Here is a 25,895-nt window from a genome sequence, read left to right as displayed (position 1 = left end):
TCACCTCCTAACACTATCCCACTGGGGGTTATGGATTATTTTTGGGGGGACACGGACTTGTTTAGTCCATAACAAATTCCCCGTGCATCTTTCTGCTCTCCAGTATTCTATCCCATGAACACTAGCCACCTTGATCTCTTCAGACTCTCAGCTCTATCTCCTCAACCTTGTAAGTCTGCCAGGCCTCATCCAGTTTCTGTCCGGTGCCACTCTGTCTAAAGACACTCAAGGCAGTGAGCTGGGGCAGTAGGGCTCACCTAGTTAGTTCCTGTCTCTTGGGATCTCTTTTGTCATCTGACGCCCCGTGTCTTGAAACTGTTTCCCCTACTTCATATATTTTGTCTGCTTTTTGGTTCTTTCAGGTGGGAGGTTAAATCTTAGTCAGAAGCAGAAATCCCTTTAACTGATAATTGATTCGTATTAATTATTGGTTAAAGCCAAAAGTGTTCTTAAACATTTACTAATCTCATTTTTTCATTTTATGGATTTGTATGAAATCTATAGCAGTCATATTCTTCCTTTAAAGCCTCCTGTTTCCTGTAGTTCTTTTAGCACAACATAAATATTAAATTGGTCCTAAGCCTTTTATCATCTTTTAATATACCTCTTCAATGCAGGTTTTCACAGAGTTAGCTAAGTATGGGCCCCTAACTATATGCAGTAGCATACAATTAAAGAACATGCCCCAACCCGATGAAGCACAACAGTGGAATGCGTCATGTTTTTAGGGCTTTGCCACAGCAGGCTCACAGACTTCCAGGAGTCTTCCTTGTTTGAAAACTCATATTTTCTAGTAGCTAACACACCACAGCCATCAAAGCTTGGTCTGTTAGCCTGATTGAGGGTCTAAAGAACTGGTCATATAAGAAAGAAAAAAAAAAACAATGGAAAAGAAGATCATTTTGAGCAGTTTATGATACAGAACTATACTGAAAAATAATGCTTCAAGGATGGGAGTGACTTGGAACCCATTGATGGTAAGCTGTTGGAAAAAGGTGAAAGGTAGCATAGAAGTAAAATAACAGAAGTCAAGCCTTGTTTTGTGGAATGAGCTGCATTGTAACTGCTGCAGAAATTATAGCATGTGCTTGTTGGATTTTCAAGGATGAAGTAATTTATTCAGAGCGGTTGGGGAAAAGATATATTCGTACCTTAGTGGGTAGGATAAAACCACCTGGCTATGTATATAAATAAAACATAATGAAACCATACATTAATGGAATATTATGTATATTTATGTGTTCAGTGATATGCATCAATGTGTGTAAATTCCATGCGTTAAAGTGAATAAATTTGGGACAGGTGATTATACGCTATAGATAAAAGAGTAGAGAAAGAGTATTTTGTAGCTCCCAATCTATAAGAATTAGACAGCCTTTTTAAATGTGCAGATAACTTATGGATGGGTATGCTGTTAATTTTCTAAGACTGGAAAGCTATTGTGTATTGATAATATTAAAATTTCTGTTTAGAAACAAAATATGATTTAAGACTTCTAAAAACTAGGATTGCTTTTTAGTAATTATTAAGTAAATATTTAATGAGAGTATTTCTTGTTTGCTGAATTTTTTTGATGGTGTAAGTGGTGCTCATATAGTTAAGTATCTGCCTTTTTCAAGTGATTTTGTCAAAAGTGTGTGTGGGTAGGGAGAGAATGCAGAACAGTAGCAGTTTTTTACTTTCCTCAGCATAAGGAAGCATAGAAGCTGTTTCATAGCCAAAAATGCATGTTCTAAAGCAAACTCATTAGTCAGCAGAGCCAAATATCAACAGTACAACGATTAAAATTTCTTTTGAGAGCCAAATTTTTAAAACTTAAACTTCTTCCAACGCCACTTCTTCAAAATAGACTCGCACAGGTTGTGGTATTTTTTGGAAGAGCCATACTCACGGGGCCAAAGAGCGCCTGTGGCTCACAAACCACAGTTTGCCGACCATGGTTCTAAGGGAATAGTAAATACCAAAATCAGGAATTATTTATTACATCTGGGAGTAGAGGAAGGGGATGCTATCAGGAAAGGACATTTACTTGTATTTATATTTTGTTTTGCTTTTGAAAGCAAACTTTTAAAATAAAATTTAACATATGTAGAGAAAAGTGTAGCTCATAAGTATATATAGCTTGATGAATTTTCACAAACAACATATCTGTAAACTAATACTCATATTAAGAAACAGAACATTTGTATTGGATCTGGGTATTTGTTGTATCATTCTTTACTCTTTATTAAGTAATTTAAAGTTTGCCTAATATATTTTATAAAAATCATCTCAGAAGGAAATATGGTTTTGAGAGATCTGGAAAATGTCAGAAAACCACAGGCCTTAGTAGTTGAGAAAGTATTTTAGGGAAATAGGTTTTTCCCATGTAGGCCTTTGTCTCCTGTGTACCTGATAAAGTTTATAAACCTGATATTGGTCCAAGTTACTGGAAGTTTTAAAATGGAAAAAGAACATAAACAGTGCTGTATGGGATCAATGTAATAAAAATTATTTGTACTTTTTGGAATAATACATTCTTAACCATTTATAATATGCAATATAAAGTTTGGGTCCTCAAATTTATGGATTTGTTGAAATGACAGTTTTGGTTTAAAATTTTTATCACTAAAATCTCGAAAGTTTAAGAAGGAAATTCATTATTCAGTTCTACAAGGGAATATTCAAAGTATAGAAAAAATTGAGCTAATAAGATATTTATAAATACTTATATCTAGTTTAAAAGCTATATATGTGTTATAGAAATTATTATTTGCATAGTACAAAAAATATGCTTAATCTAAAGGGGTGTCTGAAATTAGTTATCTACCATTGTGGTGTGGGGTTTTTTTGTTTTGTTTTATTATTTTAAAAATCTTTATTGTTGAGAATATTACAGATGCCCCACCGTTACACCTCCCCCCCCCCCACCATTGTTTCCCTTCACCTGGTTCCTGCCCCATCCCTGGCCTTCACCACCCTACTGTCTGTGTCCATAGGTAATGCATATATCTCTATTTATAAAGCGGTAATATGCAAATTAGGCCAGGACTCCATAATGGGTCACGATCAGACAGGAGGAGGCTTTAAGTGCCCAGGTGAGGTCCGGAGTGGAGACGGAGACAAAGGCAGGGGGATCTGCCCGAGCCAGCATGGCGTCTCGGGCAGCCCCAGAGCGGACACAGGCAGGGGGGCCAGGGGGCGGACACAGGCAGGGGGGCCAGGGGATACTGCGAGTCAGGCATGGGTACAGGTCCGGCCTCCCTTGGCACCAGTCCAGCTTGACTCACTCGAAGGCCGGCACTGCATGAGTCAGGCTTGGGTCCCGACCTTCCTTGGCGCCGGTCCAGCCTGCCTCCCACAGTGGCCGGTGCTGTGTGAATCAGGCACAGGTCCCAGCCCTCACGGGTGCCTCCTCACACAGCAGGAGGTGGGGCACTTCCTGGCACAATTGAAATCTCGAGCTGGGCCTCTAGTATACATATAAGATTTTTATTTAATCTCTTCCCCCCTTTACCCCTCTTTCTCTGAGAATTGTCAGCCTGTTTTATTTCCATGCCTCTGATTCTATTTTATTCAACAGTTTATTCTGTTCATCAGATTTCTTATTCACTTATTTTTATTTTTAGAGTTAATTGTTGATAGATATTTATTAGTACTTTTTCAATGTTCATATTTTTTATCTTTTTTTTCTTCTATTTCTTTCACCAGGTAGGGGAAATTTTCCGTCATTATTTCTTCAAATAGGTTTTCAAATATCTTGCTCTCTCTCTTTTTCTGGCACCCCTATAATGTGAATGTTAGTATGCTTAAAGTTGTCCCAGAGGCTCCTTATATTATTTTCATATTTTTTTATTCTTTTTTCATTTTGCTCTTCTGATTGGGTGTTTTTTTGCTTCCTTATAGTTCAAATCATTGATTTGATTCTCAGAATCCTCTACTCTACTATTGAATCCCTGTATGTTATTCTTTATTTCAGTCACTATGTGCTTAATTTCTGACTGGTCCTTTTCCATTTTTTGGCATTCTCACTATGATCCTGAAAAGTCCCACTAAGTCCCTTTGATGTCTCAAAAAGATTCTTGAGTAACATCATAACTGTGGTTTTGAAATCTATATCCAATAGTTTGCTTTCTTCTATTTCTTCATTTGTAATATATTTCTTTGTCTCTGCATTTTGGCTGCTTCCCTGTGTTTGTTTCTGTGTATTAGGTAGAGCTTCTATGTCTCCTTAATTTGATAGAGTGGCCTTGTGTAATAGGTGTCCTAAAGGGCCCAGTAGCTTAGCCTCCCTCACCTGAGCTGAGCACTCTAGGTTGTATGCACAGTCTTGTTACAATTGAGACTTGATTGCTTTTGATATCACTGGGAGGAATTGGCCTCCAGGCCAATTGGCTATGGCAACCAGCTGCAACTACAGTGGGAGAGCTCTGTGCAGGAGGCACCCCTATGGAGCAGGACTTGCTTGAGTGGGGCTTTGGTGCTTACTGAATTGGCCCCTTGAGTGTGTCACTTATGGATGTGTAGAGTTGTAATCTGGTATGGTCTAATGCTGACCACTGGGTGCACTGGCTCTTGGGTCTCCAGAGAGATGCAAAGTCAGCCACTGCCTGGGGCCACCCAGCAGGAACTACAGAGAGATCTGCAGATTCCTCCTCTTTGTATCTAGTTTGGAAGTCCCCAGGTGAGGCCCCGCTGTGAAGCAAGGCAGGCTGATGCTAGTGCCGGGTCTTGGGCCTCTTATTGATAGGTTTGGGGCTTCCTGACCCAGCTGCAGCTTGTTTGAGAGATTTTAGCAAAGTCTGAAGCCTGAGCAAGGACAGGTCATTCATATGCAAAAGTGGCTGCACACAGGTTGGGTGGGGGTTGCAAATTGGATGGTGTAGGGCCTCAGGGAATCACCAGGGCAGAGTAAACAGAAATGGCTGCTAGTGAGCCCTTCTACCGAGGAGGTCCCAGCATAGGAACAATTCTTTCAATAGTAAGCTTTATATAATTAAGTTATGGCTGCTAAAGCAATTTATAAAATAATTTTTTTGTAAAAATGTTTGGTCATTAGCCTCCTTTATGATAATGGGGTTATATGCATAAAATTATTAGACTTTTAATCTATTGAAAACCACTCACTATTGAATACTAGAGACCCAGTGCATGGAAATTAATGCACTGGAATGGGGTGTTCCTCAGCCCAGCCTGACCCCTCTCACAGTCTGGGAGTCTTCAGGGGCCAGAGGCAACCCGGCAATCAGGGGAAGGCAATGTCCCATCACACCTCTGCTGCTGCCACTGCCAGCAGCGCAAGCTTCAGCCAGCTCTGGTTACCTGAGCCTCGAGCGGCCCTGGGCGGCTGAGCAACTGCCATCCGAGGCTTGCCTGTGCCTCGGGCTGGCTCTGGGGGGCTGAGGAGACTGGGGGACTCCAGAGGCAGGCTCTCCTGTGGGGCTGAGGGGACTGGGCGCCACCATCTTGTGTCTGTGGGTGCCACCATTTTTGAGGAAGGTGCAGTCTATTAGCATATTCCCTCTTTATTAGATAGGATTTGTTTCTTCATTCTAGAAACCAATAGGGCAGTGTAGGTAAATTACCATTTCTGTTATGTTTATGTGTATTTGGTCTTCAAAGGAGTTGCTAAGACACACTGAAGTTTTTGTTTTGTTTTTCTGTTTTCCCTTGACAGACAGTGGAGGAGGAAATGGCTGGTCCTAATCAACTCTGCATTCGCCGCTGGACAACCAAACATGTGGCTGTTTGGCTGAAGGATGAAGGCTTCTTTGAATATGTGGACATATTATGCAATAAGCACCGACTTGATGGAATCACATTGCTAACATTGACTGAATATGATCTCCGGTCTCCCCCTCTGGAAATCAAAGTCTTAGGGGACATTAAAAGATTAATGCTTTCCGTCCGGAAATTGCAGAAAATACATATTGATGTTTTAGAAGAGATGGGATACAACAGTGACAGTCCCATGAGTTCCATGACCCCCTTCATCAGTGCTCTTCAGAGTGCAGAGTGGCTCTGTAATGGAGAGCCTACACATGACTGTGATGGACCCATCATTGATTTGAATTCTGATCAATACCAATACATGAATGGTAAAAACAAACATTCTGTTCGAAGATTGGACCCAGAGTACTGGAAGACCATATTGAGTTGTATATATGTTTTTATAGTATTCGGATTTACATCTTTCATTATGGTTATAGTCCATGAGCGAGTGCCTGACATGCAGACCTACCCACCACTCCCAGATATATTCTTAGACAGGTAAGTTTTGTTTCTATTTGCCAAATTTATAGAAGATTGCTATACCAGCAATGATAGAAACATATTTATAATAACTGTTATTGTTCTTTTGATTGGTATATCCTTTTCATTTCTTTATCTGATAATTTGGAATAATATGCTTTGAAATTGCCTTTTTATGTTATAGTAAACCAGACCTTAACTCTAGGTGAGTGGGAGAGACCACTATTTAATTTATTTTTCTGTAACTATATTATAGCTCCCTGGGCACTTCAGATTTTAAAGGGGTTTCCCAGAAATTTGTAATAAATGAGATTTGGTTACTTTTTTAAAAAATGATGATCAGGGTTCTGCTTTTCCAAAAATACAGAGAGGTCTCCTGTATCACCAAATAAATCGAGATTATCACAAATAATACAAACTGATTCATTGTTTTTATAAAATTCCAAATGAATAAAAATATGTTTTATATATATATATATATACACACACACACACACGTATATGTGTGTGTGTGTGTGTGTGTGTGTGTGTGTGTGAAAAATAAGACTAAAACAAACCTCAAAACTTGGTTTTTATATTTGTGATTGTTATTTTTAAACTAAGGGTGTCCACACATCTACATTTTTATTTTTATTGTTTTTAAAGATTTTTAAATTAATTTTTAGAGAGAGAGGATGACAGAAGGGAGGGAGGGAGGAAAGGAGAGAGGGGAAGAGAGAGAGAGAGAGAGAGAGAGAGAGAGAGAGAAACATCAATGTGAGAGCAACACATCGATTGACTTCCTCTTGCATGCCCCCTATGAGGGATTGAGCCTGCAACCCAAGCATGTGCACCGATTGGGAATTGAACCGACAATCTTTTGGTGCACAGGACAATGCCCAACCAAATCATACCAGCCAAGGCTATATTTATGATTTTTTAAAAAGTATTTTAAAAGTTTGTAGTGGTTTCTTGTTTATTTTTATAAAGTATTGTGCCCTTTTGAAGGTGCCTAATAATTCATGTTTTTTAATCAACTGTATTAAAATGTCCACTTTGATGGCACAATGACATATATATCCATATTTAGTCCCCTCTCTAACCTCTACTAAAAGCATAGTATAGAGGTTTTTAATGTTTGTTTGCTTTAAGTTATACACCCATAAGAATGGATCAGATAAAAGAGAAGAAAACAGCCATATATTTTTGGAAGTTTGAAAGCAGATGAGTGGCAACTAGCAAACCTAAAATAACCTAATTCTAAAACAAGTAGTCAAGAAAACTAAGAACTAATCCAATCTATGTTTCAGATTCCTCAAAACTCTGGATATTGGAGGTGAAAGGGTGGTGGGTACTAAAATAAGAATTGAGTGGAAGCTGTTCAAGAAGTTTGTTAGGTCCCTATATCTCTTTCCCTATTCTATACAGTTTTCCCAGCTGAAAAGAAAGACTCCCAAGGAAGTAAGGAAGAAAGCATGTGGCTATCTGGGAATGAGTATGCTAAGCAGAGACAACAGCAACGTGCAAAAATTTGAAATTGGTGGTATGGCTTTAGCATGTGTAAGGAACAGCAAATGAGAGATGGGAGAACAGTTACAGATGAGGTCCAAGAGGAGACAGGAATCCAGATTGTGCAGGGACCAGCTCTAAGAGTTTTAGCTTTCATTTGAGTGAAAGGGAAGCCATTGGGAAGTATTTAGAGTGAACTAACTTCCATTTTAAAAGGTCCTTCTAATTGTTGTATAAGAATAGCCTGGGGAAGATAAGAGATTAACGGAAGGACTTGTATGCATGCATGTAAGCATAACCAATGGATGCAAAACACTGGGAGGTGAGGGCATGTATGGGAGTGGGGTGAGGTTGGGGGCAATGGTAAGATATGTACACATATAATAACATAATAAAAATAAAAAAAAGGGTGGAGGAAAAAAAAGAAAGAATAGCCTGGGGGACTGGGAGTAAGAAAGCAGGGATTAGATAAATTACTAAATTAATCTAGATAAAGATGAGATGGATTGGATGAGGATAGTAGTGGTAGAGATGGTATAAAAGAGTCAATCTCTCTCTAAATATATATAGAAGATATAACCAACAGGATTTGTGATGAGTTGCATGAGTGAAAGAGAAAAGCCCTAGCTGGTTTGGCTCAGTGGATAGAGTATCAGCCTGTGGAGTGAAGACTCTGGGCTTGATTCTGATCAAGGACATGTACCTCAGTTGCAGGCTCAATCCCTTTCCCTGATTGGTACCTATGTGGGAGGCAATCAACTGATGTGTCTCTCTCTGTCTCCCACCCTCCCTTCCATTCTCTAAAAATCAATGCAAAGATATCCTCAGGGGAGGATTAACAACAACAAAAAGAAAAATAGAATTATCCCAAGATTTTTTACTTGAGCATCTGGAAGGATGGAATTGCCCTTTACAGAAATGGGAAGACTGTAGAAGGAGCTGACTTGGAGAGATTTATGGTCTGAATTTAGACATGTTAAGTTTGAGCTATCTTTTATACCAAATCAAGTAAGAGATGGGAAGATGAGTTAGAATCCAGAGAGATCTAGGCTGATTTGGAAGAGTTACGAGTATAGGTAAAGCTATGATGCTTAGATAAGGTCTCCTAGGGAGTGAGAGGGAAAATAAAATTGAAAACTGAGCCAAAGAACATTACTATAACATTTAGAGGTAAGAGAAGTAACTGACAAAGAAGATTGAGAATGTCAGGGCAGAGAGAGAGTATGTATCCTGGAAGCCAAGTTAAAAAACAAAAAAACAATTTGAGAAGGCAGGAATAATTAATAATTAGCCATGTTAAGTGCTGCTGAGGGGCCAAGTAAGATGAGGGTAATTGACCGATGATTTAGCAACATGTTGGTCATCAGTTACCTTGACAAAAGTTAAAAGGGCAAAAGCCTGGTTTTAATGAATTCAAGAGAGAATGTAAGACTTACTGGAATTTATGTAAAAGTATGTCTCCACAAATATGAAACATCATATGCACAAAGTTATTTGTTGTGGCATTATTTGTAATAATTATATATATATTGAAAATAATCTAAATGCTTATCCATGAAAAACTAGTTGAATGGAACATCTACACAATAGAGTACTGTTTAATGATAAGAAAGAATGAGGCACCTGGCCAGTGTGACTCAGTGGTTGAGCATCAACCTAAGAACCAGGAGGTCACAGTTTGATTCCCAGTCAGGGCACATGCCCAGGTTTTGGTTTAATCCCCACAGGGGACATGCAGAAGTCAGCTGATCAATGATTCTCTCTCATCATTGATCTCTCTCTCTCTCTCTACCCCCTTCATCTCTGAAATCAATAACAATATATTTAAAATAGATCTGTATAGCCAAAACTGGTTTGGCTCAGTGGATAGAGCGTCGGCCTGCAGACTGAAAGGTCCCAGGTTCAATTCTGGCCAAGGGCATGTACATTGGTTGCAGGTGTATCCCCAGTAGGGAGTGTGTAAGAGGCAGCTGATCGATGATTCTCTCTCATTGATATTTCTAACTCTCTGACCCTCTCTCTTCCTCTCTGTAAAAAAATCAATAAAATATATTTAAAAAAAAAAAAAAAATATCTATATATATTAATTAAAAATGAGGAAGAATTCTGTGAACTAATATGAAAGATTTATAGGAAAAACTTAGTAGCAGTAAGCACCATGAGTATTTAGATTATGGTTTCTAACTATCAGTCCCTCCTAAAAGGAACCCCAGACCACGATTTCTTAGAGAAATGGCTGATTTTAAGTCTGGGGCAAGGAAAGTAAAAAATGAGCCTGAAGTAGATCTTTACCATAAAGCAAGGAACTGCACAAAACCACTGGAAACATATCAAAAGAACATAAGAGCTGGTGTGAAGGGGCTCCCACTGATCAAATTTGGACAGTTAAAACATCAAAAAGAATAGTGATGGTAATGAATTATAATATCCAGGAGTGTGGAAAAGTATGTTTACAATTGTAATACAGCAATTAATGAATAATATAAGAATAAACTTTTGTGTACTCACAACTATAAACTTACTTTTGCCAACCCCTATATTGTATAAGAAAAAGAATCTATGAATCCCAAATCAATATGCTCAATTAATATTTGACAAAGGAGGCACGAATATACAATGGAGTCAAGACAGTCTCTTCAATAAATGGTGTTGGGAAAATTGGACAGACACATGCAAAAGAATGAAACTAGATCACCAACTTACACCATTCACCAAAATAAACTCAAAATGGATACAGGACTTAAACATCAGACGGGAAACCATAAAAATACTAGAAGCATCCACAGGCAGCAAAATCTCAGACGTATGCCAAAAGAACTTCTTCACGGATACTGCCCCTAGAGCAATGGAAGCTAAAGAGAAAATAAACAAATGGGACTACATCAAAATAAAAAGCTTTTTTACGGCAAAGGAAACCATCAACAAAACAACAAGAAAGCCTACGGTGTGGGAGAATATATTTGCAAATAATACCACTGATAAAGGTTTAATCTCCAACATTTACAGACAGCTTATACAACTAAATAAAAGGAAGATGAATGATCCAATTAAAAAATGGGCAATGGACCTAAATAGAATATTTTCAAAAGAAGACAGAAGGAAGGCCAAAAAGCACATGAAAACATGCTCTAAGTCGCTAATTGTCCGAGAGGTGCAAATCAAAACAACAATGCGGTACCATCTCACACCTGTCAGAATGGCCAACATCAACAAATCAACAAACGACAAGTGTTGGCGAGGTTGTGGAGAAAAAGGAACCCTCGTGCACTGCTGGTGGGAATGCAGACTGGTGCAACCACTGTGGAGAACAGTGTGGAGTTTCCTCAAAAAACTGAAAATGGAACTCCCATTTGACCCAGTAATCCCACTTCTAGGAATATATCCCAAGAATCTAGAAACACCAATCAGAAAGGATATATGCACCCCTATGTTCATAGCAGCACAATCTACAACAGCCAGAATTTGGAAACAGCCTAGGTGCCCATCAGCAGATGATTGGATCCAAAAACTATGGTACATCTACACAATAGAATACTATGCTGCCATAAAAAAGAAGGAATTCTCATCATTTGCAGCAACCTGGATGGAATTGGAGAACATCATGCTGAGTGAAATAAGCCAATCAATGAAAGAGAAACACCACATGACCTCACTCATTTGTGGATGATAAAGAACATTATAAATTGATGAAACAAGAGACAGATATAGAGACAGTAAAACAACAAGCAGACTGTCGAATTACAGTGGGGAGGGGAGGAAGATCTGGGGGAGATAGTAGATCAACCGAAGAACTTGTGTACATCCATATAGGTTCAACCAATGGACATGGAACTCTGGGGAGGGAGGGTATGTACGGGAGGAAGGGAGGGGGGGCAAAAAAAAATCAATAAAATAAAATATATTAAAAAAAAATCTATGAATCTACAGTGATAAATAAAACAAGCAAAAAATGGGAGGGTGCAAGGGAAAGTTCTTAAAGAATAATGTGGATGGACTATTTTGTAACCTCCATTTATTCAGGCAAGTGGATACTAAAATTAGTGGATGCTAAAATCCATTAAGTAGCCAAGACCAGTTTGGCTCAATGGATAGAGCCTCGGCTTGGGGACTGAAGGGTCCTGGGTTCGATTCTGGTCAAGGGCATGTACCTTGGTTGCGGGCATATCCCCAGTAGGGGGTGTGCAAGAGGCAGCTGATCGATGACTCTCTCTCATCGATGTTTCTAACTCTCTCTCTCTCTCTCTCTCCCTTCCTCTCTGTACAAAATCAATAAAATACATTTAAAATCCATTAAGTAAAATGCCATTGGGGAGTAGGATAGTGACATGATCTGAAAGTATCATCTCACATATTATTTAACTAGTAGCCCTGCACACAAATCCATGCATCAGTAGCTCTCTGCAGGGCCTGGGCACTCCATGCCCATGGCCCAGAAGCCCACCACAACTGGGCAGAATGCTCATGCTTCCCGCTCTCAGCAGCCACCCCCTCAGGACTGGGGGATTCCAATTGGGCTGAGAGGACTAGGCGCCGCCATCTTGTGGCTATGGGCGCCACCATCTTTGTGAAGGAGTGATAGTTAATTTGCATATTACCCTTTTATTAGATAGGATTACAATTGTAATAAGATACCTTTACAATGGCAAGATCTTAGCATGTGTCATTTTAACCAAGTGATTAAAGTATCTTCACAGGGGGGCAAACTGATATTATATGCATTGGATATGGTGTTCACAAATCACTTATGTAACAATTTTGCCCAAAAATGTGTATCCTAAATCTAATTCTGAGAAAATTAGACAAATCTAGAACATGTAACATTCTATAAGATAACTAGTTTACTTAGACTCTCCAAAAATGTCATTGTTGTGGCAGACTAAAGCCAGGCAGTGGGAATTTTAAGGAAAATTGAAGAGACACAACCAAGAGCAATGCGTGAACTTTTTAATTAGATCCTATGTCAAGAAAAAAAAAATACTGCTGAAGAGGGCATTTTGGGTTGAGTAGGAAAATTTGATTATGAACTTCATATTAAATGATATAGTATAGCACTAAGCCAGTGTTACAGTTTCGTGAGTGTAGTGTATTGGGCTATGAAAAGGATATTCTTGTTTTTAGGAGATGCATGTTAAAGTATTTAGGGGAGTAGTGTCATAATGTCTGCAACTTACTTTGGGGGGAGTTCAGTCTCCTCCACAAGAGTGTATTTAGATAGGTATTTATAGAAAGAGTGAATAGAGAAAATATAGAAAAACGTTAATTATTATAAACAATTTATAGATATAAGTGAAAAATATAAACTATTCAACTTCTCTTTTGGTATGATCAGAATTTTTAAAAAGTAAAAAACATTGGAAGGGAAGAAATTGGAAACAATCGAGTCTTGTAAGTTTTCTTTTAAGGGTAGCAGAGAAATGAAGCTGTAGTTTGGGGGAAAGAAGAAAGGATATGGAATCACCAGGGTTTTGTTTTGGATGGACTATATTACAGGAATGGCCCAATTTCAGGGCGAGATGATGTTGGAGGAAAGAGGATACTATTTTTGGAGTCATGTCCTTGAAAAGGGATGGGATCCAGTGAATAGGAGAGGCTGGTAGGCACATGGACTGTTCATCCAAAATAGAGGGGAATGTAGAAAAGAATGAAACAGAGGAAGAAGGTTGCTGTTTATTCTCCTGATGTTCCATTAATTGATTGTTTTTATTTTCTCTGCACACAGAGAGTTAAAATGGAGAGAAGGTTGGTGGTTTGAGGAGAAAGGATAATGTGTAAAATAGTTATCTAGGAGAGTGAATAGATTTGTGTGATATAATAGCAGCACTAAGGGCCTTCTTTAGTTAGTAGTTGTGTTGGCATTGTGTGTTTTACCACTGATACAGGCAGGGAATAGGTGGAGAATTGGATTTAAGCAGGGTTGAAATTTGGTTAGGCTGTACAATGAAGGAAAAAAGGCAAGGGAGCCAAGACCGGTTTGGCTCAATGGATAGAGCGTCGGCTTGGGGACTGAAGGGTCCCGGGTTCGATTCTGGTCAAGGGCATGTACCTTGGTTGCAGGCATATCCCCAGTGGGGGGTGTGCAAGAGGCAGCTGATCGATGACTCTCTCTCATCGATGTTTCTAACTCTCTATCTCTCTCCCTTCCTCTCTGTACAAAAATCAATAAAATAGAAAAGGCAAGGGAGTGATTATAATGACTGTACATGGACTCAGGTGGGTAAGGAGGGGTGTGAGGATGTGAAGTAGATAAAGGACAGTGAAGATGTTATAAGATCAATGAACTTTAGATCTCAGAGTTATTGAAGTTGTAGTCTGAAAGAATAAGAGGTATTGGTTAGTATAAGATTCTTGAAGTTAAGATTATAAAGAATAATCTTGGTAATGACAAGATCCATGTTATAACCCTGGGTGTGGGTCTCTGAAGTAGAGTAAAAGACAGGGTCATAGGAGGAGAAGTTAAAAAAAGGAGTCAGAAGAATACAAATTATAACAGGTGTAGTTTTGGAGAGAATGACAGAAATGATATAATGGATGCTGTGGTCTATAGATGACTATAACAAGGCATAATGGGGGGAAATAGTCTGGAAGAGTAATGAAGTCTTTAAAGTGTACAAGTTAGTGATTGTTAGTATATGTACAAAGTTGTGCACCTATCACCACTAATTCCAAAACATTGTCTTTGGCCCCAAGAGATATTTATATCTCTTATCAGTCATACTCCATTTCTTTCTCTCTCCACACCCTGGCAACCACTTTCTGTTTCCATAGATTTGCCTGTTCTGAACATTTCATATAAATAGAATCATGTATATGGCCTTTTTGTGTGTGTGTGTGTTTGGCTTTTCATTTAACATAATGGTGTGTTTTTTTTTTTTAATGTTTTCTTAATATTTTTATTGATTTCAGAGAGTAAGGGAGAGGTAGAGAGAGGTAAGAGAGATAGAAACATCAATGATTAGAGACTCATTGATCAGCTGCCTCCTGCATGCCCCACAATGAGGATCGAGCCCACAACCTGGGCATGTGCCCTGACTGGAAAGTGAACTGTGACCTCCTGGTTCATAGGTCAATGCTTAAGCACGGAGCTAGGCAATGGCGTGTTTTTCAGATTCATCCACATAGTAGTATGTATCAGTATTTTATTTCTTTTTATTACAGAATAATATTTCATTGTATAGATATACTACAACATGTTTATCCATTCATCAGTGATGAATATTTGAGTTATGTATCTAATCTTTGCCTACTATTAATGCTGCTATAAACATTAGTGTACAAACTTTTGTATGAACATGTTTTCAAGTCACAATGGGGATTTGAAAACAAATTTTGCCGAACTCTCTATAGTGTCATCCACTACAAAGCTCCATGCTCTTAAGTATCTAAACCTTATTCATAGGAGAATGGTAGCAGGTAATGTCAGTGTTCTTCCTATATCCTCCGTTCTGGTTTCCATTTTCTTGTTCACTGGTATTCCCAACATCCAGCAAATGTGTCTTTGTTGGAGAGCTGCTCTTGGACTGCTGGAGTGCACTTTGCCTGCTTTAAAAGAAGCCAAAAGTGCTTGGAAATGTACATCTCTCTAACAGCACCCCTTAACCAATGGCTGGGGAAGTAGGGTATTAATATTTCATTTGTCTTTGGCCTGATTGGGACAACCTACACTGTCCCCCAAATGCCCTACAAGACTGAGACAAAGTTATGTTTGCCTGAGTTCCACCTGGGATTGTGCTTGATGTCTCAGATTTGCCTTGCTTCCTTGCCTTCCTGATCTCATTTCCCCACTGCTATGGTTTTCCCTTGGGAACACTCCTAGTCACTTTCACACAGATCTTTGTTTCAGAATCTGCTTCTGAAGCTTATTTGACACAATTCCAAGAGCTTCAGCACAACATAAACAAAATTAGAAGGAGATAGGGATGCTTCTAGCGGCAGGCCCACTTAGAACAATGAGAAGGGCCAGCTGATAACCATAATAGCAAGAGAGGACACAGAAGCACTATAAAAAGAAAACATAAATATTGGGGAAAGAATCAATCTGGGGCTTAACTGCCCTTTATTTCTCAGTAGTCCTTGAAATCATTATTCTGTTCTATTGTGTTCAAGGTAATAATCAGTGCTCACAGTGATGACTCTGTATTATCAAAGAAAATTAAATTCTATCCAGGAAAAAGGCATATTCTATTTAATAAAAGAGTAATATGCAAATTGACTATACCTCCGCTACACCCACAAGCCATGCCCACCAGCCAACCAGGAGCAAGTATGCAAATTAACCCGACCAAGATGGCTGTGGCCATGGAGTGAGCAGGAAGCTTGTGTTTCCCCAGTAATGGAGGAAGCCAAGCTTTCTGCACACCCTAGCTGACCTAGGCCTCCTCTCAAGGCTACAAAGTTTCAATTATAGAAGATAAATAAATCCCAGATACCAGGGCCTCCACTTGAGTCACTGGAGGGTGTGGCCCCTCGCCTAGGCCGCCCCACGCCCCAAGGGAACCCTGATCCAGAACACCCTTCAGGGCAAACCAGCTAGCCCCCTCCCGTACATCAGTCCTCTATCCTATCAAATAAAAGAGTAATATGCAAACTGACCATCCCTCCAACACACAAGATTGCTGCCTCCATGTGGTCAAAGACGGCTGTCCCCATGTGGACATAAGATGGCCACCACAAGAAGGCCAGCAGGGTAGGGCAGTTGGGAGGGACCAGGCCTGCAAGGGAGGGCAGTTGTAGGCGATCAGGCCAGCAGGGTAGGACAGTTGGGAGGGACCAGGCCTGCAAGAGAGGGCAATTGAGGGCGATCAAGCCTGCAGAGAAGGGCAGTTAGGGGTGACCAGGCTGAAAGAGGAGGGAAGTTGGGCACGACCAGGCCTGCAGGGAAGGGCAGTTGAAGGAGGACCCAGGCCTGTAGGGGAGGGCAGTTGGGGGGAACAAGGCCTGTAGGGGAGGGCAGTTAGGGGTGACCAGGCCTGCAGGGGAGGGGAGTTAGGAGCAAACAGGCTGGCAGGGGAGCAGTTAGGCATCAATCAGGCTGGCAGGGGAGTGGTTAGGGTGTGATCAGGCTAGCAGGCAGAAGCAGTTAGGGGCAATCAGGAAGGCAGACAGGCGAGCATTTGGGAGCCAGCAGTCCTGGATTGTGAAATGGATGTCCGACTGCCCGTTTAGGCCTAACCCTACTAGGATCGGGCCTAAACGGGCAGTCGGACATCCCTCAAGGAGTCCCAGATTGGAGAGGGTGAAGGCTGGGTTGAGGGACACACACTCCCCCATGCACGAATTCCGTGCACCGGGCCTCTAGTACAGGTATAATGCATTTTAGAAAGCTTTGTATTATAAGTATGAGCTATTGAGTACATATTTGACAGTTTTCTCTCAACACTCCACTAAAATTACAGCAAAAGGGAAAGAAGTCTCTTTAATCCCATGAAGGCAAAAATAGTGATAATAATGAAAAATTGGAAAGTAGAAGTTAAGTGCCTGTTGTGAGATTGGGACTAGCAATGCTCAAAAGGTGAATTTATTTGTACCATAGAGCTCTAGGAAAACTCAAAATAGGAGGCACCAAGCATATCTCAAGACCAGATTTCAATAGGAGTCAATATGGAAGATTTCATTAAAATAAATTTAAAGAGCCCTAACCAGTTTGGCTCAGTTGATAGAGTGTTGGCCTGCGGACTGAAGGGTCCCAGGTTCGATTCTGGTCTAGGGCATGTATCTTGGTTGCTGGCACATCCCCAGTGGGAGGTGTGCAGGAGGCAGCTGATCGATGTTTCTCTCTTTTCTAACTCTCTATCCCTCTCCCTTCCTCTCTGTAAAAAATCAATAAAATATATATATTTTTTAAATAAAAATACATTTAAAGAATTTTTTAGACCTGCTCTACTACAATAGAAGACAGGTAGTGTATTCTCCAGAGTAGTTGAATGTGAGGGACTCAGGAATTGGAGTCACCAGGCCCACATGAGAACAAAGATGCATGTTTTCCAGTATGTTTTCAAGAGAATTAACTGTAAATCTACATAATGATAACTGAGACTTCTAGCTTCTTTAAGTAGCCAGACTTATTCCCATCTCCACTCCCACCCAGTCCCAGTCCTCCAAGCAGGAGAACAGTCCTCTCTTTGGAAAACCTACTCGAGAGAAAAGAACTGTAAATACGGTTGTAGGAAGATACCCCTATCTCATTTACCAGACCTCTGCTCAATTACAAGTGAAATAAATCTGCAGCTTGACAAGCTCTGTCCATGCACACAGAGCATCAGGTTTTTGTTGTTGTTTTTTAGTACTTCACTATCAAATATAAATGGTCAGTCAAGAATCACCAAGTATTTGAGAAAAACAGACCAATGCAAACAGAAAAAGCAGAAAGTTAAAGGCATTGCTCCATTGTCTTCTAGTTTGTACTGTTGCTAAAAGTTTGATGCTATTTGGATTTCCAATCTTTGCATGTGACCTGTTTTGTCTCTTAAGAAACTTTTTAGGATCTTTTGCTATATTCAGTATTTTGAAATTTTTCATTTCTTATATTGGGTGCTCAGTGGGCACTTTCAATCTAGAAAGTCATGTCCTTTGGCTCTGGGAAATTTCCTTGTGTTATATCTTTGATAATATCTTCCCTTCATTTTCTTTATAAGAAATCCCACTTGTTCACTGTGGGGCCCCCTGGATTGATTTTACTTTTTTTCCTCTAATAAAAAATTTTTTATTTTTGTTAATCATCACCTGAGGACATTTTTTCCCCCATTGATTTTTTTTTTTTTTTTAGAGAGAGTAGAAGGGAGTGGGGGATAGAAACATCAATGTGAGACACATCAATTGGTTGCCTCTCGCACGTGCCCTGACCAGGGCTGGGGATTGAACCTGCAACACAAGTATGTGCCCTTCAGAAATCAAACCCAAGACCTTCGGTGCGTGGCTAACACTCTAATCACTGAGCAACACTAGCCAGGGCTCTGCTTCTTTTCATCTCTGTTCTATATGCTGGCCATTTCAGCAAATCTATGTTCCAATTATCTTGCTAGGTTTTAAATTTCTCCTCCTCCTCCTCCTCCTCCTCCTCCTCCTCCTCCTCCCACCCAAGGATATTTTTCCCATTGCTTTTTTTTTTTTTTAAAGAGAGAGGAGGAGGAGGGAGAGAGAGTGAGAGACAGAGAAAGAAAAACATCAATTAGTGAGAGACACATCAACTGGTTGCTTCCTGCACATGCCCTGATGGGGCCAGGGATAGAGCCTGCAATGGAGATATGTGCCCTTGACCAGAATAGAACTCATGACCCTTGGGTGTGTGAGCCAATGTTCTAAGCATGGAGCCAAACCAGCTGGGCTACTTCCATTTTTTATTTTCCAAAAACTTTTTATCTGAATTTTACTTTTTTTTATAGGCTGCTGTTACTATCTCATAGAATGCGACATCTCTTATCTGTGAGAACATGATTGTTTTTCAAGTGTTCCTCTGTTCCCTATTTGCATTCCCAGTTTGTTTGTTTGTTTGTTTTTAAATATATATTTTATTGATTTTTAAGGTATTATATGTATACATATCTTACTATTGTATTTTATTGATTTTAGAGAAGAAGAGAGAGAGAGAGAGAGAGAGAGAGAGAGAGAGAGAGAGGAACATCAGTGATGAGAGAGAATCATTGATTGGCTGCCTCCTGCACTACTGGGGACTGAGCCACAACCCAGGCATGTCCCCTTGGCCGGAATCAAACCTGGGACCCTCCAGTCTGCAGGCTGACGCTCTATCCACTGAGCCAAACCAGCTAGGGCGATGGGTGACCCTGAGGGAAAATAATGTCTAACCTAGAATTCTTGGTCCAGGCAAACTACCAATTAGATATAAGTCTAGATCCAAGGATATTTATAAATTTGCAAGCCTCAATTTATTTACTCTCCAACCCCACACCTACTAGAATTGCTAAAATGGAAAAAAAAAATTGATAAAAAAGGCCTAGTGAGAATTCAAAGCAACTGTTACTGTCATACATTGCTGGTAGAAATACAAAATGATGCAACTGACAGTCTGATAGCTTCTTAAGAAGTTATACATACACTTGACACTTTCACTCCTAGGTATTTACCCAAGAGACTCACTGAAACGTTCTATACCTTTATTGTAGTAGTGGTTATACGACTGAATATTTATCGAAACTCATTGAACTGCAGAGCTGAAAAGGGCAAGTTGTTCAGTTTGTAAGTTAAACCTCAAATAAGTCTAACATTAAAACAAGTTTATCCTCTAGCCCCTCTTTCTCAGAAAACAACTGGAGGATACACACCATCAAAACTAAGTAAACTGAGGAGGAAGAGAACATGGGAGCTATGAAACAGAGAATCCATCTTAGGAAAGAGGCATTCCCAAGATGAGGGTTAAGTTTTATTCTAACAAATGCAGGAGAACTAGAAAATGGCAGTCATTCTAGAATGGAACAAGAAGATTAAGAGCTCTAGGAGAGATCCCGTGCACGCTCCCTACTGGGGATTGAGCCTGTAACCTGGGCATGTGCCTCTGGCTGGTAATCGAACTTGGGACCTTCCAGTCCTCAGGCCAGCACTCTATCCACTGAGCCAAACCAGCTAGGGCAGGGTTGTTACTTCTTAACAGAGAAACATGCCTGGGAATCACAGACAACAAAGAGATTCTGGTAAGTGGGGTATTTTATGAAACCGTTTTCCCATCCAGGTTCTCCAAATATCATCTCCTGAAAGAGATAAAAGATATACTAATAGAAAGCAATTTTAAGGTCATTATTAGAAGAATGTCTTATTGAAAAGAGTGGTGTCATTTATGTGCTATACTTCAGCCCAAAATTAATTTTTTCTGTTCTAGCGTTCCTAGAATCCCATGGGCCTTTGCTATGACAGAAGTATGTGGCATGATTCTGTGCTATATTTGGATCCTGGTTCTTCTTCTTCACAAACACAGGTATTTCACTTCATTAAAACACCGAAAGTGTTCTGTCTGTCTTGTGTAAAAGTCACCAAACCTGTTTCTCCCTTTGCAGTTTCCTTCTCTAGTCGTTGTGACATTATAGTTATTGGCATAGGAGAATGTTTTGATTTTGATCAACAAAAGAGGCCGCCAGAGGCAATACCTACATTATTTAGTAATATTCTGAGTGTATTTTATAGGGAAAGAACAGAAATAGTGATGTTCAGACATGGGCCAACCATTGACAATCTAGCCGTTATCTTTCTTTGGAAACATAAAAAATGTCACTTTCTGTAGAAGGATAGAAACTCCTCTAAGGACTTTGAGTGGAAGAAATGGTTCTCTGTTTGGAGGAGGCCCATGAAAAAAGAGGTTATTTTACACACACCGTGCGTGCCTAGGCAGTGTAGTTTACTTTATTTTATTTATTTATTTATTTTATTAAAAAATATATTTTATTGATTTTTTTTACAGAGAGGAAGGGAGAGAGCTAGAGAGCTAGAAACATCAATGAGAGAGAAACATCGACCAGCTGACTCTTGCACACCCCCTACCGGGGATGTGCCCACAACCAACGTACATGCCCTTGACCGGAATCGAACCTGGGACCTTTCAGTCCGCAGACCGACACTATACCACTGAGCCAAACCGGTTTCGGCTTTACTTTAGATCAGGGGTCTTCAAACTACGGCCCAAGGGCCACATGCGGCCCGCAGAGGAGTCTGATCCGGCCCGCCAGGTTTTTTGGGCAGTGAGCGCAGCCGAGGTGTTACAGTAGGAATTAGTAGTTCATATAGTCCGGCCCTCTAGCTCTCTGAGGGACCGTGATCTGGCCCCCACTTTAAAAAGTTTGAGGACCCCTGCTTTAGATGGTAGAGGAAATTGCAGACTAGGGAAAGTGCTTCTTTGGCACTTTCACCAAGAAATATAAAGTGAAAAATTTTTTCTCATTAGAAAAAGAGAAGGATAAAGGGAGGCTCCTTTCCTACCTTAGGAGGGGAAATTTCTTGGTTTAAGTAAAAAGTAAGGCATAGTGAAGAAAAGTTTAAAGAGCCAGGAAGTTGTGGATCTCCTATCCATTGTCTTTGGACACTGAAGAGGAGTAGCAGACTTTCTTGAATGTTTGCTCCTTTCTTCTCACCGGAGAGTGCTTGCGGAAAAGCAGTGATGGGCAGTAGGTCCTAAGCAGCAATAATTTCAGTGCTTTGAAGGTGAAAAGACAGGTTGATGATTGCTAATTATGTGACACTTTTGGGCCATGTTGCACCTCATTTTCTCCTGGTTTGTAGCAATAGTGCTTAAAACCAGAGGTGGTTTAAAAACATGTGTATCCCTACTGCTCTCTGGTTTAGCTTTGTCTTCTAAGACCCTGTAGATTTTAATTTTATCAACTCTTCAAAACAAGAAAGAGTTTTCTTTCTAGTAAACCTTTTTAGATTTAACAAAGCATAGCAATGGACAGTTAAATGCAAAGTTTGATATTTAAAAATCAAAGAAAATGGCGATACGTTCCTTGGATCACTCCTTTCTGCTGGTGAACGCCGTGGAGTGAGCATCGTTGGAATCCCCCCTGTTGCAGGCATCAAGTCTAAGTCTGAGTCTCCCAAAGAGCCGGAGCAGCTGAGGAAGCTTTTAATCGGAGGTTTGAGCTTTGAAACAACCGATGAGAGTCTGAGGAGCCATTCTGAGCAATGGGGAACGCTCACGGACTGTGTGGTGATGAGAGATCCAAACACCAAGCGCTCCAGAGGCTTTGGGTTCGTCACCTATGCCACTGTGGAGGAGGTGGGTGCAGCCATGAACACAAGGCTACGCAAGGTGGACGGGAGAGTTGTGGAACCAAAGAGGGCTATCTCAAGAGAAGATTCTCAAAGACCTGGTGCCCACTTAACTGTGAAAAAGATTTTTGTCGGTGGTATTAAAGAAGACACTGAACAACATCACCTAAGAGATTATTTTGAACAGTATGGGAAAATAGAAGTGATTGAAATCATGACTGACCGAGGCAGTGGCAAAAAGAGGGGCTTTGCTTTTGTAACCTTTGATGACCATGACTCTGTAGACAAGACTGTCATTCAGAAATACCATACTGTGAATGGCCACAACTGTGAAGTAAGGAAAGCCCTATCTAAGCAAGAGATGGCTAGCGCTTCATCCAGCCAAAGAGGTCGAAGTGGTTCTGGAAACTTCGGAGGTGGTCGTGGAGGTGGTTTTGGTGGAAAAGACAACTTTGGTTGCAGAGGAAACTTCAGTGGTTGAGGTGGCTTTGGTGGCAGCCATGGTGGCGGTGGATATGGTGGCAGTGGGGATGGCTATAATGGATTTGGTAATGATGGTGGTTATGGAGGAGGCGGCCCTGGTTACTCTGGAGGAAGCAGAGGCTATGGAAGTGATGGACAGGGTTATGGAAGCCAGGGCAGTGGCTATGGCGGGAGTGGCAGCTATGACAGCTATAACAACGGAGGAGGTGGAGGCAGCTTTGGCGGTGGTAATGGAAGCAATTTTGGAGGTGGTGGAAGCTACAGTGATTTTGGCAATTACAACAATCAATCTTCAAATTTTGGGCCCATGAAAGGAGGAAACTTTGGAGGCAGAAGCTCTGGCCCTTATGGTGGTGGAGGGCAATACTTTGCCAAACCACGAAACCAAGGTGGCTATGGCAGTTCCAGCAGCAGCAGTAGCTATGGCAGTGGCAGAAGGTTTTAATTACTGCCAGGAACAAAGCTTAGCAGGAGAGGAGAGCCAGAGAAGTGACAGGGAAGCTACAGGTTACAACAGATTTGTGAACTCAGCCAAGCACAGTGGTGGCAAGGCCTGGCTGCTACAAAGAAGACATGTGTTAGACAATACTCATGTGAATGGGCAAAAAAACTGGAGGACTGTACTTGTGACTAATTGTGTAACAGGTTATTTTAGTTTCTGTTCTGTGGAAAGTGTAAAGCATTCCAACCAAGGGTTTTAATGTAGATTTTTTTTTTTTTTTTTTGCATCCATGCTGTTGATTGCTAAATGTAATAGTCTGATCATGGCGCTGAATAAATGTGTCTTTTTTTAATGTGCTGTGTGAAGTTAGTTTGCTCTAAAGCCATCTTGGTGAATTGCCCCAACAGTGTGAAGCTAGAATTCCTTCAGGGTGATGCCAGGTTCCATATGGAATCTACTCACAACCTGCTTGGGCACAGAAGCTATTGTCTTCAGAAACTTTGGTGTGGTTGAATTGACAGTTACTGTGTTGTGACCTGGAGTTCACCATTAAAAGGGTCACCCAAGCAGAGTCGTGGAGTTCATTTGGTTATTAATGATTGTTGGCACATCCTATGCAATATATCTAAATTGAATTATGGTACCAGATAAAATTATAGATGGATATGAAGCTTGTGTATCATCCATTATCATGTGTAATCAATAAACGATTTACTATCCTCAAAAAAAAAATCAAAGAAAATGTTTCTTAAAGGTGGACTTTGTGCCACTTTCACTAGAATCACCTAAGCTCTTGGTAAAATGCAGAATCCTAGGCTCCATCCCAGGTGTACACACTGAAGTTTAAAACATACTCAGCCTGTGTCCAGTGCTTTTTTTTTTTAGGATGGGAGTAGCATTTTGAAAACATGTCCAGCATAGTCGCTGAATTTAAGTATCTCATTCTCTGATTTGGTTTTAAGACATTTAAAAAAATAATATAACAGTACAAGTGGTGTCACAATGCACTTTAAATTTTTTGTTAGAGATATATGTAATGTAAAACTTAGTATTTAAAAAAACAGTATTTTTCCCCCCCACATATGTCTTTATTGATGTCACAGAGGAATGGGAGAGGGAGAGAGAGATAGAAACATCAATGATGAGAGAGAATCGTTTATTGGCTGCCTCCTGCACAACCCACACAGGGGACCGAACTTGCAACCCAGGCATGTGCCCCAACCGGGAATTGAACCGTGACCTTCTGGTTCATAGGTTAATGTTCAACTACTGAGTCAGCCAAGAGCTAAGTTTAAATTAGGGAAGATAACGTTTAGTAGATAGCGGCTATCATTAACAACTTTACAATGCTATTAATGAGCAATCATTTCCCTAGAACCACGTATTCAACTTTACCTCTCATTAAGTGAATAATTTATGAGCAATATATGAGTAATAGGACTAACACCAAGCTAAGAGTCAGGCTAGGTACTAGTTTTTTCTTTTATATAACTCTTTGCTATCTCTTAGCCATATTTTCTTATCAATGAAATGATGCTCTTAGGTCTACACTGTCCAACATGGTAGGTGGTAGCCACATGTGACCATTTAAATTTAAATTAGTGAAAATGAAATAATATTAATATTCAGTTCCTCAGTTGTACTAATTACATTTCAGATGTTGGGCAGTGCAGTTGTGTAACATTTTCATCATTGCAGAAAGTTCTACTGGACACTGATAATCTCCAAGAGTCTAGCTTGTAGTATTCCTGCTTGCTTTCCCTTTAAATGAACATTTGATGTCTGGGTTATTTTGGTTTGTTTTCTTCTGATCTTTCTCCCTTTTTGGTCGCTCTGTCCACAGGTCAATACTTCTGCGAAGGCTCTGTAGTCTGATGGGCACTGTATTCTTGCTTCGCTGCTTTACCATGTTTGTGACCTCCCTCTCCGTGCCAGGACAGCACCTGCAGTGTACTGGAAAGGTAGCCTGCTACCTTCTTTATCATTCTTTCTCCTCTTCCTGTTGGCGGGTTGATGACACCACTTATACAGTAGGGCTAAGACTTTGCTTTTACTATTAAAATGTGCTTTTTTAGTTTTTCCAGTATCTGTAATAAACCTCTAGAAATGAATTGGTAAATATTTTAAGCCAGAATCTGCCTCTTTGTCACTTCTAGCCATTGATCTATAGAAAATTTCTTTGGATTAATCATGTTCCCTTCCCCTCTATCCTCAGCATCTTTAGTTCTTCATATTACATGACTAGTCCCTTCACTGTTCTTATCTCTCCTTTTTTAAAAGTTGCAGTTTGATTATATTCCATTTAAAATAGTACCACTTTACTCTTTCTGGGATGTACTAAATAATGGCTGATTTTTTGTTTTTGTTTTATACTTTGTAGCTTTTTTGGTAAATTGTAGAGATCTTTTCTGGTTAACTGAGAGAGAAGAGATTATGCAGCTGGGAATAAAAAACCTGAGTAATGAATAGCTTTAAAAAATAAAAATATCCTGAAAAGCACCTTTACTTTATATTCAAAATTGGCTGTTGTGACTCATTAAATTTG

General features: G+C 40.1%; 1 protein-coding gene and 1 pseudogene across 5 annotated transcripts in view; both read left to right on the top strand.

Moving 5' to 3' along the window:
- The window catches only part of SAMD8 (sterile alpha motif domain containing 8), a 64,541-nt gene that overhangs the window by 29,841 nt on the left and 8,805 nt on the right, over nucleotides 1-25,895 (top strand). For 3 of the 4 annotated variants that reach the window (XM_084904881.1, XM_084904884.1, XM_084904883.1), the window contains 3 exons: nucleotides 5,657-6,249; nucleotides 20,546-20,641; nucleotides 25,194-25,311. In XM_084904881.1, the coding sequence (XP_084761007.1) occupies nucleotides 5,657-6,249; nucleotides 20,546-20,641; nucleotides 25,194-25,311 (807 nt within the window). Of the gene's footprint in view, nucleotides 1-891; nucleotides 978-5,656; nucleotides 6,250-20,545; nucleotides 20,642-25,193; nucleotides 25,312-25,895 lie in introns of those variants that run through there. The other variant, XM_084904882.1, reaches the window with a different exon arrangement.
- LOC311632895 (heterogeneous nuclear ribonucleoprotein A1-like) lies at nucleotides 22,157-23,702 on the top strand (annotated as a pseudogene). Its single transcript has one exon. The product of its transcript is annotated as a heterogeneous nuclear ribonucleoprotein A1-like (transcript).

The sequence above is a fragment of the Pipistrellus hanaki genome (genome assembly GCF_964339955.1).
Source record: "Pipistrellus hanaki genome assembly, chromosome: 14".
Classification (NCBI taxonomy): Eukaryota; Metazoa; Chordata; class Mammalia; order Chiroptera; family Vespertilionidae; genus Pipistrellus; species Pipistrellus hanaki.
The sequence above is the reverse complement of the archived record's forward strand: the minus strand, read 5'-3'. Positions and strand labels throughout refer to the sequence as shown.